This window comes from Blennius ocellaris (genome assembly GCF_963422515.1).
Source record: "Blennius ocellaris genome assembly, chromosome: 14".
Lineage (NCBI taxonomy): Eukaryota > Metazoa > Chordata > Actinopteri > Blenniiformes > Blenniidae > Blennius > Blennius ocellaris.
Window position 1 is genome coordinate 10,885,478 of NC_137663.1, and position 16,540 is coordinate 10,902,017.

The 16,540-nt window shown below is 40.0% G+C and overlaps 1 protein-coding gene across 1 annotated transcript in view; it reads left to right on the plus strand.

The window, feature by feature from the left end:
* Positions 1-14,303, plus strand: part of sh3pxd2b (SH3 and PX domains 2B) — a 31,716-nt gene extending 17,413 nt beyond the window's left edge. The window contains exons 5-13 of the mRNA XM_080509185.1: positions 1,834-1,925; positions 6,398-6,423; positions 8,245-8,376; positions 8,501-8,602; positions 10,101-10,218; positions 10,352-10,545; positions 10,631-10,677; positions 10,772-10,897; positions 11,017-14,303. Of these exons, the coding sequence (XP_080365311.1) occupies positions 1,834-1,925; positions 6,398-6,423; positions 8,245-8,376; positions 8,501-8,602; positions 10,101-10,218; positions 10,352-10,545; positions 10,631-10,677; positions 10,772-10,897; positions 11,017-12,549 (2,370 nt within the window). The 3' untranslated portion in view covers positions 12,550-14,303. The remainder of the gene's footprint in view (positions 1-1,833; positions 1,926-6,397; positions 6,424-8,244; positions 8,377-8,500; positions 8,603-10,100; positions 10,219-10,351; positions 10,546-10,630; positions 10,678-10,771; positions 10,898-11,016) is intronic.
* Positions 14,304-16,540: the final 2,237 nt, after the last annotated feature.

Here is a 16,540-nt window from a genome sequence, read left to right on the forward strand (position 1 = left end):
ATAATGTACCCCTGTGCCTCCCTCCCGTCTCCTCCCTGGGGAGAATTGTAATGAGTGGACGGGCCACAGGCTGACAGGAAGAGAGGAATAAATCTAAGGAGAGGATCGTCGCTGCAGGATGAACTCTGACCTCTGACAACATTCAAGCCGCAAGACATAAAGCTTTGGTGGTCTTCTGGTTATGACCTGTAAAAACTCTCAAACTAGCTACTTTAGCCATACTTTCATATAGATAGTTACTTTAAAAGAATTGGATTTCTGTGTCTCCCGTGCATCAAGAACCAGGACACATTTGCATTTCATTAGGTTTTGACTTCACATAGGACAAGGACACTCAGGTCGGGTTTTTGGCTTCAGTTCCGCATCCGTCAGTCCTGACGTTATATCAGCGTGTGCCAGGGAGTGCAAGAGGTAGACTCCGCTCCCTTAAAGGACAAAACTGAAACACTTAGCAGTATTAAAATCAGAGGTAGATGCCAGCGGAGGAAGCTTGATGGATAGCTTAGAGCGCCGCTTGCCAACAAATGGAGGAGTAGCTTAGCTCCCTCGGAGGTAAGAGAGAGATCGTCTCCACAGGGTTGTTGGCGGCAGTTGTTCCGTCTTCTGGTTTGAGACCTGAAAGTGGCAAGGTGATTATCTGTTGCACTGCTGGCCTTTAAAGGTTTGATTGAAAGTGAGTGCAAGAAGTAGTGGAGGAAGCAGATAAAACAAAGTGTCTGGAAAGAACCAAAAAATTGTAAAAAAAAAAAAAAAATCACCATGACAAAAAAAAAAGGCCTTGCGATAACACGACGAGCTGTGTCTGTAAAAGATCACAACAGAATAGACAGAAGCGAATGTGGCCATTTGTCTTTCAACTCCAGCCGTCTTGTCAGAGCTCATCTATCTGCTGCTCGTGATCGTCCACAGAGGCACAAGATGAGAGAGGAAGGCAGGCGAGACCGATCAATGATCGGAGCTCTGGACCAGAGATGAGAAGACAGCCGAGTGGAGTGGAGAGAGAAAATGATGCAGGGGAGAAAAAAAAACAGGAAACTGTGACTCAATGTTATTTAACTTTTACACTACAATTATTTCAGGTTCGTTGTTTGTAACTCAACCAAATAACCTTAATAGATTCCTCCTGTGAATTTGACCCTGGTCATCTTCTATGACTTTGTATTATTAGCTGTGGTTTATTGTCGCTTCACAGCATTTTAAAGTGATTTGGACTATTTTGATGACTCGTGTGTGGAGTTACTGTTTTCTTCTGAGTGAAATACATCATAATGTGTCTATTTATACTCTTAAGAAGCAAACACATGAGTCACATCTGTACTTTTTGAAACTTGCAATCTTCATATCAGCCATCAGGCTACAACACGCTTTTGTTTTTTTTTCCCCTGCAGGATCTAACATTGTTTCCAATTAAAATTCCAAGTTTTGAGTCAACTGAAATGAAGCATGATTACTATGAAAAACAAGGATTGTTGTTAAAAAACTAATGATCAACTATGACCAAGTATAGTTTTATAGTTAAATAGTTTTCAGGATTATGTCCTTTCAACATTTCTCTCCATCATGACTGTAAAACTTGAACGTCAGTTAACAAGTATTATTATTATTATACAGATTTGTTTGACAAAAACGAGGAAACAACATCTGATGAAACTTATTTTTGTGCATTATAGCATGTCTCTGCTCAAGAGAACCAACCAAAAGTGTCCTTAACATACTCTTTGTTGGAATTTCCTCTGAGACTAGATCCAATAAATACTCACATATCCTCTGTTGACCCCTGTACGTTTCGTGTGTGTTATTGTTCATGTTTCCTTCCATTTCTTGTGCATGCAGGCTCTCATTCAACTGCCAGTTTACATCTCCCAGTGTGAAGAGGTCAGAGTCTTCTTTGAAACCAGACCTGAAGACCTCAACCCACCAAAGGAGTGAGTACAGCGCATAGAAACAAAGTACCACAGTTACCCAACCGTTAAAAACCCTTGGGCTTGCACACAATGGAGAATCATTGTTCCCCCTGGATCATGTCATGTCCTGCCAGCATTCATCCTCCACTGCGCTGATAATGACCATTCATTACACCCTCTAATGAATATGATTTCATACCGCTAGCACTACTTGCCGTTGGGTGGAAAACACGCTTAATGGGTCATTTTTAAATGCTGAGTTTGCATCATCGCAGCTTGTAGATGCAGCTCAGCTTAATCACCAGGCTCCAGACAGCTGAGGCTGCACGGTTCCTCAGAGGGCGTGCAGGCCTCCTGTAAATCTCACTGGACACATCAGCATCATAGCCGGTGCTGACAATCACTATGTGCTAGAACTAAGACATCAGTGGGCAGTGAATACCAACAACCAATACACATGTGCTGACAAAGGTTTAACTTCACACAGGAGAGGTTATGGGTGGTTGTCTTTAGAGAAACCACAATGTGGAGCTCACATCTAGACCCCAGATATGTTTTGTTTTTTTTGCCAATAATGGCTGGGAAATACTACATTAGTTTTAAACATCAACTGTCATCACATACTTAATATGCTTTGCTGTGAAGTAGCGTCAACACCAGACAGAATCTTGCATCGCAACTATTCATTCCATTTAGAAATAAACAACATTTCGACCTTCTATTTGAGATCAGAGGCTAAAGTTGGCATTGGAAGACTGAAACGAATAAAGATCTTAAAAAAACAAAAAGGGGGCGGGGGTGTTAACAAAACGTGTAGCACCATGTATTCAGGCTCAAAGTATACCACTAACTTTGTGGCACATTTTCAACAAAGGTCAGCGGAAGCATATCCTGTGTGGTTATTGTCATGATATCTCAGATTGGTGAGATTACAGCGAAAAAGTTGGCATTGGAAGACTGAAACGAATAAAGATCTTAAAAAAACAAAAAGGGGGGGGGGGGGGGGGGGGGGTGTTAACAAAACGTGTAGCACCATGTATTCAGGCTCAAAGTATACCACTAACTTTGTGGCACATTTTCAACAAAGGTAAGCGGAAGCATATCCTGTGTGGTTATTGTCATGATATCTCAGATTGGTGAGATTACAGCGTCTCTAGGTAAACGATATCAAACTGGCCCAAGTGTGGCTGGCAACACGAGCAGCAGCATCAATTTGTCAATTCAAGCTACTATTGTAGGTGCCAACCAGCCACGAGCTGATGCTGACTAATTCTACACCTCACTAGTTGACAGTGGAAAGTTTCTCCATGCTTTGAGTCAAGGAGTGATTGTGAAGAAAGTAGAAGATGATTTGTTTCCAGTGTTTAAACTTTTGGAAAAAAACAAGAATATGTTTATGTAGGAGTAGGAATTTATATCATTGTAATGGAGATTAAAAAAAAAAACCCAAACTGATTCCATCTCTGTGTGGGTTTTGCAAACACTGCTACTGTGTCATTGTTAATGTTTATAGCATATTGTTCTCTCCTCAGGTGAGTGATTTCCTTACAAAAAAACAACTGCGTTTCTGCTATTGCTGTGTAAACGGGAAACTTTTTAAAAATATAAATGCAAAAATGATGCATTTTCATGAGAAACAATGTAACTGGGTCCTGAAGCTGCACCTATAATGTAATTGTACTGCTAAAAGCTGTAGAGTCTTCTATAAATTCTCGACATTTCACACATCCCTCCTGAGTGTGTCTTACGGCGTGCGAGCAGCTGGGATATCTGGCTCAAGGACAATTAACAGGGCAGAGAGCTGCGATGGGGATTGAATGTGAAACGGCTTTCCTGTAACTGCCCACCATATTGTCATCTATAATGTGGATGGATTTAATGTCACTTTGAAGTGTGCAGTCTGTTGGAGGTGGTGGCTTTACCCAGCTCGTGACATTGCCGAGGCGGGGGCATTTTATGAACGTGCCACTCACCTCAACATTTGTATTAGTGCCACAATATGTTGTCACTTTGTCATGATACAATGAATGAAATACATTTATACTGATGGCACATATTTTAAAAGATAATGATTGGCTGGTGTAAAGTTATGAATTACAAAAAAACGATGTATTACATTGAAACGAATGCTTATTTTTGGCACTTTCGCTTTCTTCTTTTTAAAGGACGCTTTGCCACTTCACCACTGGTGTGATTGAAAGAAAAAAGAAGTAAATTCTCATGACAGTTTTATATGCACATCCAGTCAACACACAGAGCCAAGAAAAGTGAGGATTTGTGTCCTCTTTGATGTGGGAGAGGTTTTCACAGTCTTGTGGCTATCTACCAGTTTTATGATTGAAATCAGACATCGATCTCTTAAATGACAACTTTAAGTGTCTGATATCAAAAAGGCGATGTTTGAAAGAATCAAAAGCCTGTCAGCAGACTTATATTCTGTGTATATATGCTGTCTGGCATTTAAACATCTCTCTCGCTCTCTCTCTACTAGCACTTATTCACCTTTGCTCACACATTTCATGTTCTGCCCCCCCGTCAGACGAGGTTGCCAAGGTCACATACCTCCTCACTCCTCATACAAAACCCCCAAGCATCTGCTGCATGAGGCAAGAAAGAGAGGGAGCATTTACTCCAGGCAAATGAATATCAAGGAAAGACCTTGGTTTGTCTTTATTGAAATTGGATTATAGCTTTCTGTTAGTGCAGCCTGTTGTTTGGCACACTGACAACGAGCCTGGTGTACAGACACAGCAGTGACAGAGGGAGACAATTTATCATGGCCTATAAATCTGCTGCACAGGGCGAGTGCATGTTAGCCTTTCTCCTTAAGAGCAAGGAGGAGAAGAGAAGGGAAGAGCAGGAGAGTTTAACTGTAATGAGGAAGTAGATGGCCACAGGGGCAGTCACAGCAGAGAAAGAAAGAAATCTGTAGAAGAGGAAGTTTTGCAACAAGAGTGAGGAAAGGAAAAGTAGGGTAGAAGGGAAAAGAAACTATATCTAAATTAAATAGATTAGCAAAAAAAGATGTCATATGAAGTTAACGTAGATAATTCAATCTTCTGATGCCATTTGTGAGGTTTTGTATTCGATGGATACTCAATTACTTTTATTGTTATGTAATCCCAGTAAGCTGTACCAATGCACTCACCTGTCTTGGTCTTTTTTTCGCCCAACAGCAATCCAGGTGTTGGCGTTATAATTTATTCACCTTTCTCATTGCCTGAGGTTATGACTTTGGGATGACTCATAAGTGAAAGTATTTGATTGATTCTTTACTCAATTTTTTCCAAATAATGCCATTATACATAGGCTCGGGTCATTGGCCGTTTCCACCATATGAACATTGTTTCACTTTACTAAAAGGACAAGTAAACACATTTATTACACAGCTTCCACTCTATTAGTCAGATTCATTGGCTCTGCTTTTGCTGGCCGGTCCGCCTTGCTTCTTTTTATAGTGCATTATTGGGCACGCTTAAGGGAGAAGATTTATTCGAACTTAAGTCTCCACAATTAACAGTTCAACCAATCGAACAGGGCTTTATGTGGCTGAGAGCGTTCCTGTCGATGCCAGGAAAAGGAAACAAAGAGTGCGCGCCAACGAAAATGATCAAGGGAGATGAAGGGGCAGAGTTAAGTAGACTCGGAAGATATGAGATGGAAAAAGGAAAATGAAGGAAGGTCATAAAACACCAGAACAATATTTAGATAACAGAGGGAAGGACAAAGTGAGTGAGAGAGTTAAATGCTGAGCTTAAGCCACCAATGAGTTTCCTAGGCATCTGGCCATTGAATCGGCTCCTGGCTGCTGCCCTGGAGTGATGGTCTATATCTGGCTACGGTCTGAACCAGACACAGAAGATGCTGTATTGAATTTAACATCAAACCAAATTTCAGTTATCAAGATTCTCTACATTCACACTGAGCAGAGACAACTTTTTTTTTCTTTCTTTCTTTTCATCTTGTCATGTGACCAATGTCCACCAGTCAAAATGTCACATTTGTTCAGAGGGAACAATCATAAGCATTTTTAAGATATGGGAATATAAAGGTAAAGATGTGCATCCATCTATTCTGCTTTTAAATTGCTTTGTGTATCTTGTGGTTGCAGTGGGCAGGAAACAGTTCCTAGCTGACTATCGGCAGAGGTGGGGTACAAAATGGACACGGAAAACACAAAGAGACAAGAGAATCAAAAATGGGGGCAATTTGTGATTAGAGATTAGCCTCAAATGCATATTTTAGGAAAGTGGGCAGAAAGCAGAGAATCCCCACGATCATCCTGAACTCAAACATCATCTAAGAGCAAAAGAACTAACATTTATTTAAAGACAGGTGTTGTCTGTCATTTAAAAAAAATCTTATTATGTTTATTTGTTTGGTTTTCTCTTAAATGTGAAGGGATTAAATTGATGTTGCGCTGCACGAGAGAATAATAATAATAGATTGGTCAGGCCCTGCAGTAAATTGCTGGTCTTTTCTGTCTTTAACAGGGAACCTATCGGGAAGAAGAAATCAGGTAAGATTCACATCAGGTAGATTGCTTATCACTTCAGTTTTGAAGAGGGAAATGAAATAATGCTGCATTTCAGATCAGTACTTATGGCTTGTATCGTTCATTGCATTAAAACAAGATGTCCTCCTCTGTTACGTTATACATAACATTGTCTCCACCTAGTGGACACAGTTTTACTGAGGTGAAGGCTCATCACTGCTCTAGTGGTGAATGTACTCTTGACTATTCTGTACATGGAATGTGTTATTCTGTGTCTTTTTTATATATCCTCTCACTTCAACTCTTTATTCTGAATGTGCATCCATGGGTTTTTTTTTTTTCAGTTTTCTTCTCCATTCATTTTCCTTTCCATCAGGGCTTGTGGAGAGAGCGACCACTTTCCTAAAGCGAGGTAGTAAACACACTGTCATGCTCGGTCGTGCTGTGTGTGTAACCCTGAGGGTTGCTAGCGGCCTCTCCCCCCCCCCCCCTTTTCCCCTGGACTGAGCTGGGGGCATTCAACACTATAGTTGGTGATGTTTCTGTACCACAGTGGCTCATATTTGTACAGTTGGTGGACTCACTGACTGCATATTATCGAAGATGAGTAATGGCTGAATACTATGCAATTATAGTCTGGCCATACTTTTAGCATTATACACAATCTGACGAGGAATGTAAGGAATGTTTGATAGAGGGATTGTTTTTTTTTTTTTTCTTCTTTTTGTAGTATAGCGTCACTAATTATTCACTTTCATCGTCTTTATGGTTCCTGAATCCCGTCATTAGGAGTGCACATCATTTTCATGGCACTTCCATTATGCCATTCTTTTATTTATGTATCCATGCTTTTTAGTGTTAGTTTTCTCATTTCACCCCTCCTTTCAACAATTTATGTGACTTCTGGTAATTATTGTATAGATTGAATATTGATTGCTTCTCACTGAATGAGGCACATGAAAAAGATAGACTGTGGTATTTTAAGCCGTTTTAACAGTCAACGTTCCAGTGTATTTTTTTCTTTTTTCTTTTTATGTTGCAAGCCTATTGGTATGGCTTTCCTGGATGTTTATTTTTTTTCAGTTTTTAGTATAAAATGAAGAAAAGTGCCGTTTCACTGAGTAGCCATCATAATCCCCTTACCTTAAGTATCTTTTTCATTATAATCAATTCCACATAAAAGTTTAAAAAGAGCCACGGTGAAAGAGGAAAGAAAAACTTGCATTGAGAGCCCTCAAGTGATTTTTGTCGTGGTGTCGTTTGTGGTGACATTGGTGGTGGGTCTTTATAGTTTCAGCCATGTTGAATCAATTAACCATCTTTATCTTTTTGATCCGTTACCCTTCACTCATGTTTTCTAAATCTGCCTTCATTCCTCTTCATTATTCCTTCACGCCATCTTCCCAATTGCATTCGCTACCTCCTCTGCCACATATGTGACTGACTCTCTGCACTGTGAATATGCCTCCTCACTTCAACAACTTTATGAAATAAGCAGGTCCTTTTTCTTTCTTGGCTTATCATCAAAATTATTTGGTCATTGACTCGAATTCGACTATCTGGCATTTAAAAAAGGTCATATTACCTTTTTTTTCCCATTGACATACAAAAAACGTAAAGGTCAATATCTCAAAACCACACAGATGCAATTTTGCAATTCCAGTTTCATGGTCATGCTATGACAACATTAGCAAGTAATGCCAAAGATCTTATGTGAATAGCAGAAGAGACAGAAGAGGCTTTTTCACGTTATTGAGATTTCAGTCTAAGCTTGCATAAAAGCGGAGGCGACAGAAACAGAAAAGTAAACTGTTCTGATTTTGGTTTTTTTTGCCCCTTGAACAGGAGATTCCAGTGCAGGGGACCCTCTCCTCCTTGACCAGTATGTGGCAGTGACTGATTATGAGAAGCAGGAGAGCTCCGAGGTCAGCCTGCATGTGGGTCAGGTGGTAGAGGTCATTGAGAAAAATGAATCTGGTAAATATCTTCAGTTTATTGTCATATTCTCAAGCTTGCTTTGTGACGGGATTGCTGGGTTTATTCCTCACCGGTGCAAAGTTATCACTTGAATTCACTCCGTGTTTCTATTCGACTCATTTAGGTTGGTGGTTTGTGAGTTCAGAAGATGCCCAGGGCTGGGTCCCTGCCACATGTCTCGAGGCTCAGGATGATCCAGATGACTTCAGTATTCCAGGGGAAGAAGGTACAAGAGGAATCACGTTTCAATCCCAATAACTGGATGTATTGTCACGAAAGCATTTGTTTAGGGTATAAGGAGAATTCATTCTTAAACAAGACTGCATATGCAATTTATTGCTGTCCCACCGAGATAATGACAGTATGTGGGAGTTAATTGGAACTTTTATTGGAATTTTGAAATTACTCCAGGACACATGCTGAGAGTATAAACAAGTGAAGTCAGCCAACTTCATCGTTACCAGACCATATACTGTAGTAAGATGTCTACTTCAGCCGAGAGGGGATGTGGTTTGCCGATTGCACTCTCTTTGGAGGGCAAGCCAACCACATCTAACATTCACATATCTAGAAATGGAAAACAGTCAATTAATAAAAATGTATGCAAGCATTTAATAGAAAGTGGCCAAATATATATGCAAAAGAAGTTTTTCTAGTGCCTCACCGAGGAGAAAGAATGGATTAATCTCAATCTATTTATGTTTACTCAAAACGGAAATTGCCAGTTCTCTGGTGCAGTAGCATGTTAAAGTAAGGTCACTGAATAAAAAGGATTCTCAACTTGGCAAAATATCTCAATTTAGCAAGTTTGACATTCATGCATTTATTGCCAAGCACAAAATATGTGCCCACTGAAAACAATATGTTTTCAAATGGATGAAACGGCACAAAATAAGTGTGCTAGGTCTGGGAACACTGAAAGTGCTGTCATTTAGGATAGAAACATCCGCGAGAAGGCATATGTAATTTTCACTTCCTATTTCACCCCGACTACTGTGCTGGGATGTCAGTGCCTCGGAGGTTCTGGTCACTGCCAAGGCACGTGGGTCGTCGCAGAACTTTAGGAGATCTATTCAGCACAGGCTTTGGGCAAGGTGGAGCGCACGCCTTTCTTCCCCCTCTATAATCAATGTGTCTGTGTTCATGTGCATGCATGCATACGCGCACAACCATGTGCATGTATGTTTGTGTGGCTACTTGCAATTGGCGACCCAAGCATGATGATGATATCTTTATATGGAATGTGCTTTGTTTTTGCTTTTAGAATAATATAATCAAAAAAAGATTGATTAATCAGTTACTTGATCATCCATCAACTATAGTTTTATGTAGAATGTCACATTATATGAAAATAATGATAAAAGTAGAAACCCCTATTAAAAATGGTAGAAAGTCCTGTTTGTCGTATGCTTGTGGTCAGTATTTGTGGAGTGAGCATGTATGTTTTATGTTGTATGTTTCCATCTTGTTTCTCTTTACTCCACAAGATGCTGCTCAAGCCGTGCCTCATAATAGTGCAAACCCAACACGTTTTAGCAAGTACAAGTGTAATCGGGTTCATGAATGCAAGATCACACAATGTATAGTTTTTGCAGCAGTTTGAATGAGAGAAATTTGGAATCCCAGTAAGCCTCCCAACGATTACCCTCATGTGTTAATAGTTGCTTACTGAACACTTTAATTCTGTAAACAATCTATTGACTTTATGTTTCTTTTGACTTCAGAAGAGAAGTACTCTGTGATTTACCCGTACTCGGCCAGGGACCAGGATGAGATTGACTTGGAGAGAGGAATGATTGTTGAAGTCATTCAGAAGAATTTGGAGGGCTGGTGGAAAATCAGGTACTTCGCATCAGTTGTATAACTTATTAGTCTGTTCAAGATGTTGGAAGTGGTTAAAAAAAACTCAAGCAAGTTACATGTAGTTGAAATTGCATTGACATTTCAGTATGCATCAATGTGTTCTTTGATTTAGGTACCAGGGCCGTGAGGGCTGGGCCCCGGCGTCGTATCTGAAGAAGGCCGACATTCAGAGCCAGAAGCAGTCAGCAGGATCTGCTGCTCACGCCAGCACAAACGACCTAGATGGTGTTTCTAAACAAAACCAAAAAGAAAATCGAGACAACCAGAAAGAAAACAGGCTCTCGTTTTTCTCTGAGAATAAATTAAGTAAGTAAACAAAATAGAAACTATAGACAACATGTAAAAGACTGAATATATCCACTGCCTTATTCTACATATTTTCTTTTTGCAGAAGTGGGATTAAGACATAGACCTCCTCCACGCAGAGATCTTACCATTGTAAGATCGATTTACACAGCGGCAATTCCAAAGCCAGTTTTAGGATATATTTACCGTCGACGTAACCTTTATGTACCTTTGTCACATCCCACAGCCACGTGGTACAAACTTGCCCAAGCCGCCTGTTCCTCCTCAGGTTGAGGAAGAATTCTATACCATAGCCGACTTCCAGACAACTATTCCTGATGGCATCAGCTTCCAAGCTGGAATTAAAGTTGAGGTGGGTCAAGACAATGGCGAAGCAATAAGGCACAAGAAATGCGTATCGAGAATGAAAGCTTGTACATTTTGTGTGTTTACTGAAAAACAATCATATTCCTTTTTTTGTATATATATTAGGTGATTGACAAGAATGCAAGTGGTTGGTGGTACATCCAGATTGATGACAAAGAGGGGTGGGCACCTGCCACATTCATTGACAAATACAAGAAAACCAGTAATGCCCTGCGACCCAATTTCCTTGCTCCACTGCCCAATGAAATGGAGAAGCTGAGGCTGGAAGACGGTGGTTCTTCAAATGCTTCAGGCACAGATGACAGCTGGTCCAAGCCCTTACCAGATGAGCCAAGCACAGCTGCCGAGTCCTGTGCTCGGCCTAAACTGAGAGATTGGAAGTCGAGTGCGAGCAAAGCAGTGCCTACCTTCTCTGGACCGTTGCCCCCAGCACCAGTTGCCCCTCCAGTTGAAGAGAAACCAGCTCTGCCGCCTCGAAGGGAATCTATTCATAAGAGCTTTGAATTAGAGGTAGCCGAGAAACCAAGACCTGATAATTCCAAGCCTTTACCCCCCAAACCCCCTGCTCCTGGGGTCATCATGCCTCTGGTTCCACCCAAGGCTGCCCCATTCAAGCCTGACAAATCAATAGATGCCAAGAAGGAAGACAAGAGCAAAGCTCTTCACCTTCGAAATGAGATGGGTCTTGAATGTGGCCACAAAATCTCTGCTAAAGAGGTGAAGAAGTTCAATTTGAAACCCGTACCAAAGCAGCCCCCGAAACCCAAGTCGGAGGTGCAAGAGGAAAAACCAGAGGCGCCTGGCCCAGCGGTGCTCACCAAGCCAAAGCCGATGATCAGACCTAAACCTGCTCCCGCTGCCAAGCCCGATCTTGCAGCAGAAAACAAAGTCGACATTACCAACCTGAGGAGCAAGTTGAGGCCGTCCAAACCGCCAGAGTTTGGTTCGTCATCGGCAGAGGTTAACCATCAGAGTGACGCCTCAGCAACAGTCACTGGCTCCCAGCCAGGTTCACCCCCAAGCTCTCCTCCAATTCACATCCCCATGCTCAACAATGGTGAGCCAAAACTTCCCCCAAAACACGTTAACGGCCATAGTCACGACAGCTCATTCCCCCCGGCAAAACCAGCAGTGCCTCCTCATAAGGAAGTTCCCCAGAGACCCCCCGCCATGGCTCCAAGGAGACCGCCTCCTCCGAAGAAAACCGACTCATCAAGCCCGACCGAACTGAAACCTCCACCCCTTCTAAAAGAAATCCAGGACATGCCCAAGGTTGGACCACCGCAACTCAGTAGACCCCCTCCCCCAAAACCCAAAGGGTTATTCCCGGCGCCACCAAACAAAGAAAAAGAAGAGTCCAAAGTCAATAAAGTCCCAATTCCTCCCAAACCCCAGGTGAAGAACGACAAGCCCGGGCCACCGAAGGACAAGCTCCCGCCTTTACTCAAGGAGCCGTGTAAGGACGAGCTGTATCTGGCCGTGGCGGACTTTGAGGGGGATGAACAAACGGCCAGCTTCAAGATAGGTACCGTGTTTGAAGTTCTGGAAAAAAACAGCAGCGGCTGGTGGTTCTGTAAAAATGTGGCAGCAGAAGGCGAAGGCTGGATTCCTTCGAATTACCTGAGCAAGAAGCCCTAGCTGGTAAACATGCTCACCAATATCATTGTGATAAAAATAAGTCAACATAAATATTACAAGAGTCTTGCTACATAGCAGTTTTTTTTAATTTTATTTATAGGTACCTTTTGTAATGTGCATTTTTTTCATGTTTCATTTTGTTGAAAAAAATATATTCTACCTACCAGCTAAACCAGCAATAACACACAACCTTGTTGGGTTTTGTGATGTTTACTTGTTGTGGTTTTCACATTGATGTTATATGAAATCTTAGATAAAAAATGAATTGCTTTTGTTGCCGTGTACTAGTTACAGCCTCGGTTAGTCTCGCCATTACTTGGGCAACAAACTGCAGTAATTGTATTTGTCCTTGCCTTTTATGATAGGGTACCTCAGTGTTGTATGCAAAGTGCTTCAGTGTACGCAACTGTAGAGAGACTTTGGGGAAACCTTGAACTTATTTGTCTAGAATCAACACCAGAAGACGAGATTTCTATAACTCAATAAAAAAAAAAAATAGAAAATCGCTTTAAATGAAAACTGCACAAAAAAACACAGGGCGAGTTCAGTACTTTAACCTGGGCTTTCAAGTGCTACTAGCAATTACTTCACAATATATATATTGCCAAGTAGAAGAGGAGCTATTTGTTATATTTAAGACATGCATATTATGTTTTCTACTATTGTACTGCTTTTTCTCATTAACTGTAAAATATATGCAGTGATTTTAACAGTTGTGCACTTTCAGTTAGTTCAACAAAGGAAAATTAAGGATTTGCACAGTGGGAAGAGGGGGAAAGTGGAATTAAATGTTCTCGTGTTATTCCCTTTAAATACGTCATGTTTTATTTCCTCGTCCTCACTGTAAGTGTGCAAAGACAAGGCTAGATTATCCAAACTGACAAGGTCGGAATATTTTGTGAATATTTTCACATAATTAGTTTACACCAAGAAAACCAAGGCTTTTGTAAAATGTGAATGGCAGAGCAAATCTGCATACCTTACTTTAAAATTGAAGACCTGTAGTGGTTTGTGCAATGATTTACAGTATTGCAAGTGTACATTCTGTTCATAAACAAAGTTTGGTGCTCAGATAACAGCAAAGTATGACCATTGTATAAAAAATAAGGTTTTACATTAATGCTTGACTGGTCTCAAGCATGGTCAGTATAGCAAATTATTTTTATTGTACAGTAATAAGAGTCATATCTTAACTGTTGTCACTTTTCAATGATGGCCCATAATTAACTTTTGTTGTACTAATTATCAAGAAAAAGGCCTGGGAGGAAGTTTAGCTGGTTGGTTTTTGGAATTTGTATGAAGAAATGCAAGATATATCACATTTGTGAAATGTAATCCGAGATTTTTTATTTCGTTGTTAGACAATTAGCATATCTGTGAACCTGACTTGAACTAATAATGGAAAAAGAGGTATGTCCATTTCCTTTGGAGATAATTAGACAAGGCTACAAGCTGTAACACAGATTCTGTTCTGCTTTTAGTCGCTATGATATTAAACCAGCTTACAGCCATATTTTACCAAGAATTGATGGTATGTTGCCAACCTGGGGAGAAAAACCCCCCCAAAAAAGCAAATTAACATCATATTTGATGTGTCCCAGGGCAGGAAGGTGCTGCAACAATTTACAGAAAATGTACTAGTTGATGTCATCATTTAAGTATTGTAAACCTTTTACTTTTTTTGCTACGCATTATTCATTACAAGTCTGCTTTCGCTTTGCATCAATAAAAGTTTCTGATTTTTCGCTACAGGTGTTATGTGTTTAAATTTGATGTTTCATTTTGTTCATTTGAATTAGTTTGTCCATCAGCAAGAAAGTTTTACAAAAAATGTAAAATTAAGTTTGTCCAAAATTGAAGGTAAAGTAGTAAGTAACCGACTTGGATTTCAGATAAAACACAATGAATTGAAGGGCCTTTAGTTTTGAAGCAGAAATAGGAAATCTTGGGGATCAGCTTGATGTAATTTGAACACTTTGCAATTCATCAATTTTTGTAGCGTCAGTCTTGATCAATTAAACTTTCACTGTAACACACCAAATTAAAAACAAGCCAGTTTCAAGAATGTACGGTGTGGAAGTTAGACATTTGTGTTCAAATGTAGGGAATAGAAAGTCTTGAGAAAAATAAATACCCAGGTAAAGTACAGATAACTGAAAGATCCACTACCATAGAAATGCACAAAAACATTTATCTCTTGTCAAACATTTGCAATTTGATGTTCAGTAGAAAAATACAAATAAATGAAAATTGTACCAAATTGTGTCTAGTGGATTTCAAAATGTTTGCGTTTCATGGTGACCTACCTATTGGAGGTAATGCTGTGATCCCTTTGCCTCTGATGGTGGCAAATCCTCCACAGACACACAACCAGTTTGTCACATTACTGCAGGCCAGAAACCATTATGGACACACCATGTAGAGTTGCCATAGTGCTAAAAAATAAATGCCACATTTCATCCTTGAGAACAAAATTATTTCATGTGCAGATGAGCAGGTATTCAGAACTGTAGCTAAACTTCGAGAAACTGTTGAAATCTATGTGCCAAAAAAATCTAATATTTAAAGTGGTTCTTTTAACATAGGTACACCATGTGCAGCCCAAAGATCACAAATCACTGTGAAGAATGTAGTGATGTGCACACTAATGATACGTCTTGTGTAATTGTTGAAATGTCAATCTAAACATTGTAGTGACTCATTTTAAATAAACTTTATAAAGTTGAAAGGTGTCATGCTAAATAAATACTGTTGTTTGGTATAATTCATCTTTCTACATGTGATGAATAATGATAATTCTGCTATATAAAAGTCCCACACATGGGGTCACTAGACTGTGGCATGTTTGGAAGTGAGAAACAATTTTGTCTTGGTGTCCTACTAATAGCCTTAAGTTGAAAGAAAATACATTTAATTCTTAGTTCATTTGCTCAAGGTTAATTTCCAACAACGAGCTTGTATAGAGTATTGATAGCAGTAAACTGAAGCCATTTCTATACCTACAGCATGTTTTGTAGTAGTGCAGCAGTCTTTAGGGGAGGTTCTTTTAGCAGAGGCATCTTCAAACGATGGTTTACATGTTTTATAATTGTCATAAATATATATCTAAAAAAGCTTCCTGTATATGACTATAATGTGCAAATGTTTCATCTCTTGCTGTATTATTTAGGTTGTAGCCTCTGGCAACCTCCAGAATTACTCTTCTGGGGAAAAAAAAAAGGTGAAATAACTGAAATATGATACACACAATGTGGCAGATGTAAGGACATTCCCTCCTTACAGGCAGAGCAAAGGCTGTTGACAGGAGCTTATTTTATCCACAAATGCATGATAACTATGCAACAGCTACAGAACATTGAGCTACTGGCACCGCAGTCGTTGCTGATGAACGACTTTCACCTGTGTAGTGTGAGTCAGACCCTGCAGCTGCAGATGACTGACACTCAACTTTCGACCAATCAGCTCTAAGAAGAGACCAGCTGAGCAGAGGGAGCAAGAGAGTCCAACACAGATAAAACTGACTTTATTTAGCGGTTATGGTACAAAAAATACAAATTAAAAAATTCCTATACCAGCTATATTTTAGTGATACTGGATCTTAGTTCTTCTTTTGACCCAATTGTCCACAACATACTGCTTAACACTTAAAAAAAAACTATTTTTGACACTACATTAAATTGATTTAAACTTGCAAGTTAAGGATCACTCGATATCAATAGGAAATTACTGATCTAGAGTTTCTAAAAATCACTTGAGAGTTCCTCAAGGCTCCCTCCTTGGGCCTCTTATATTTAACAGCTACATCAGGGGTGGAGTTGAGAGACCATATTCAGCCCGCTTTCATTTTGGGTTGGACTGGTAAAACAGTGGCATAATAACTTCTAAATTTGAGCTTGAAAGTTTTTCTTTATTGTGATGCAAACTGCACATGATAAAGATTTTTTATTTTCACAAAACCATACTGAATTGTTATTGAAAATTGCTCCACTCT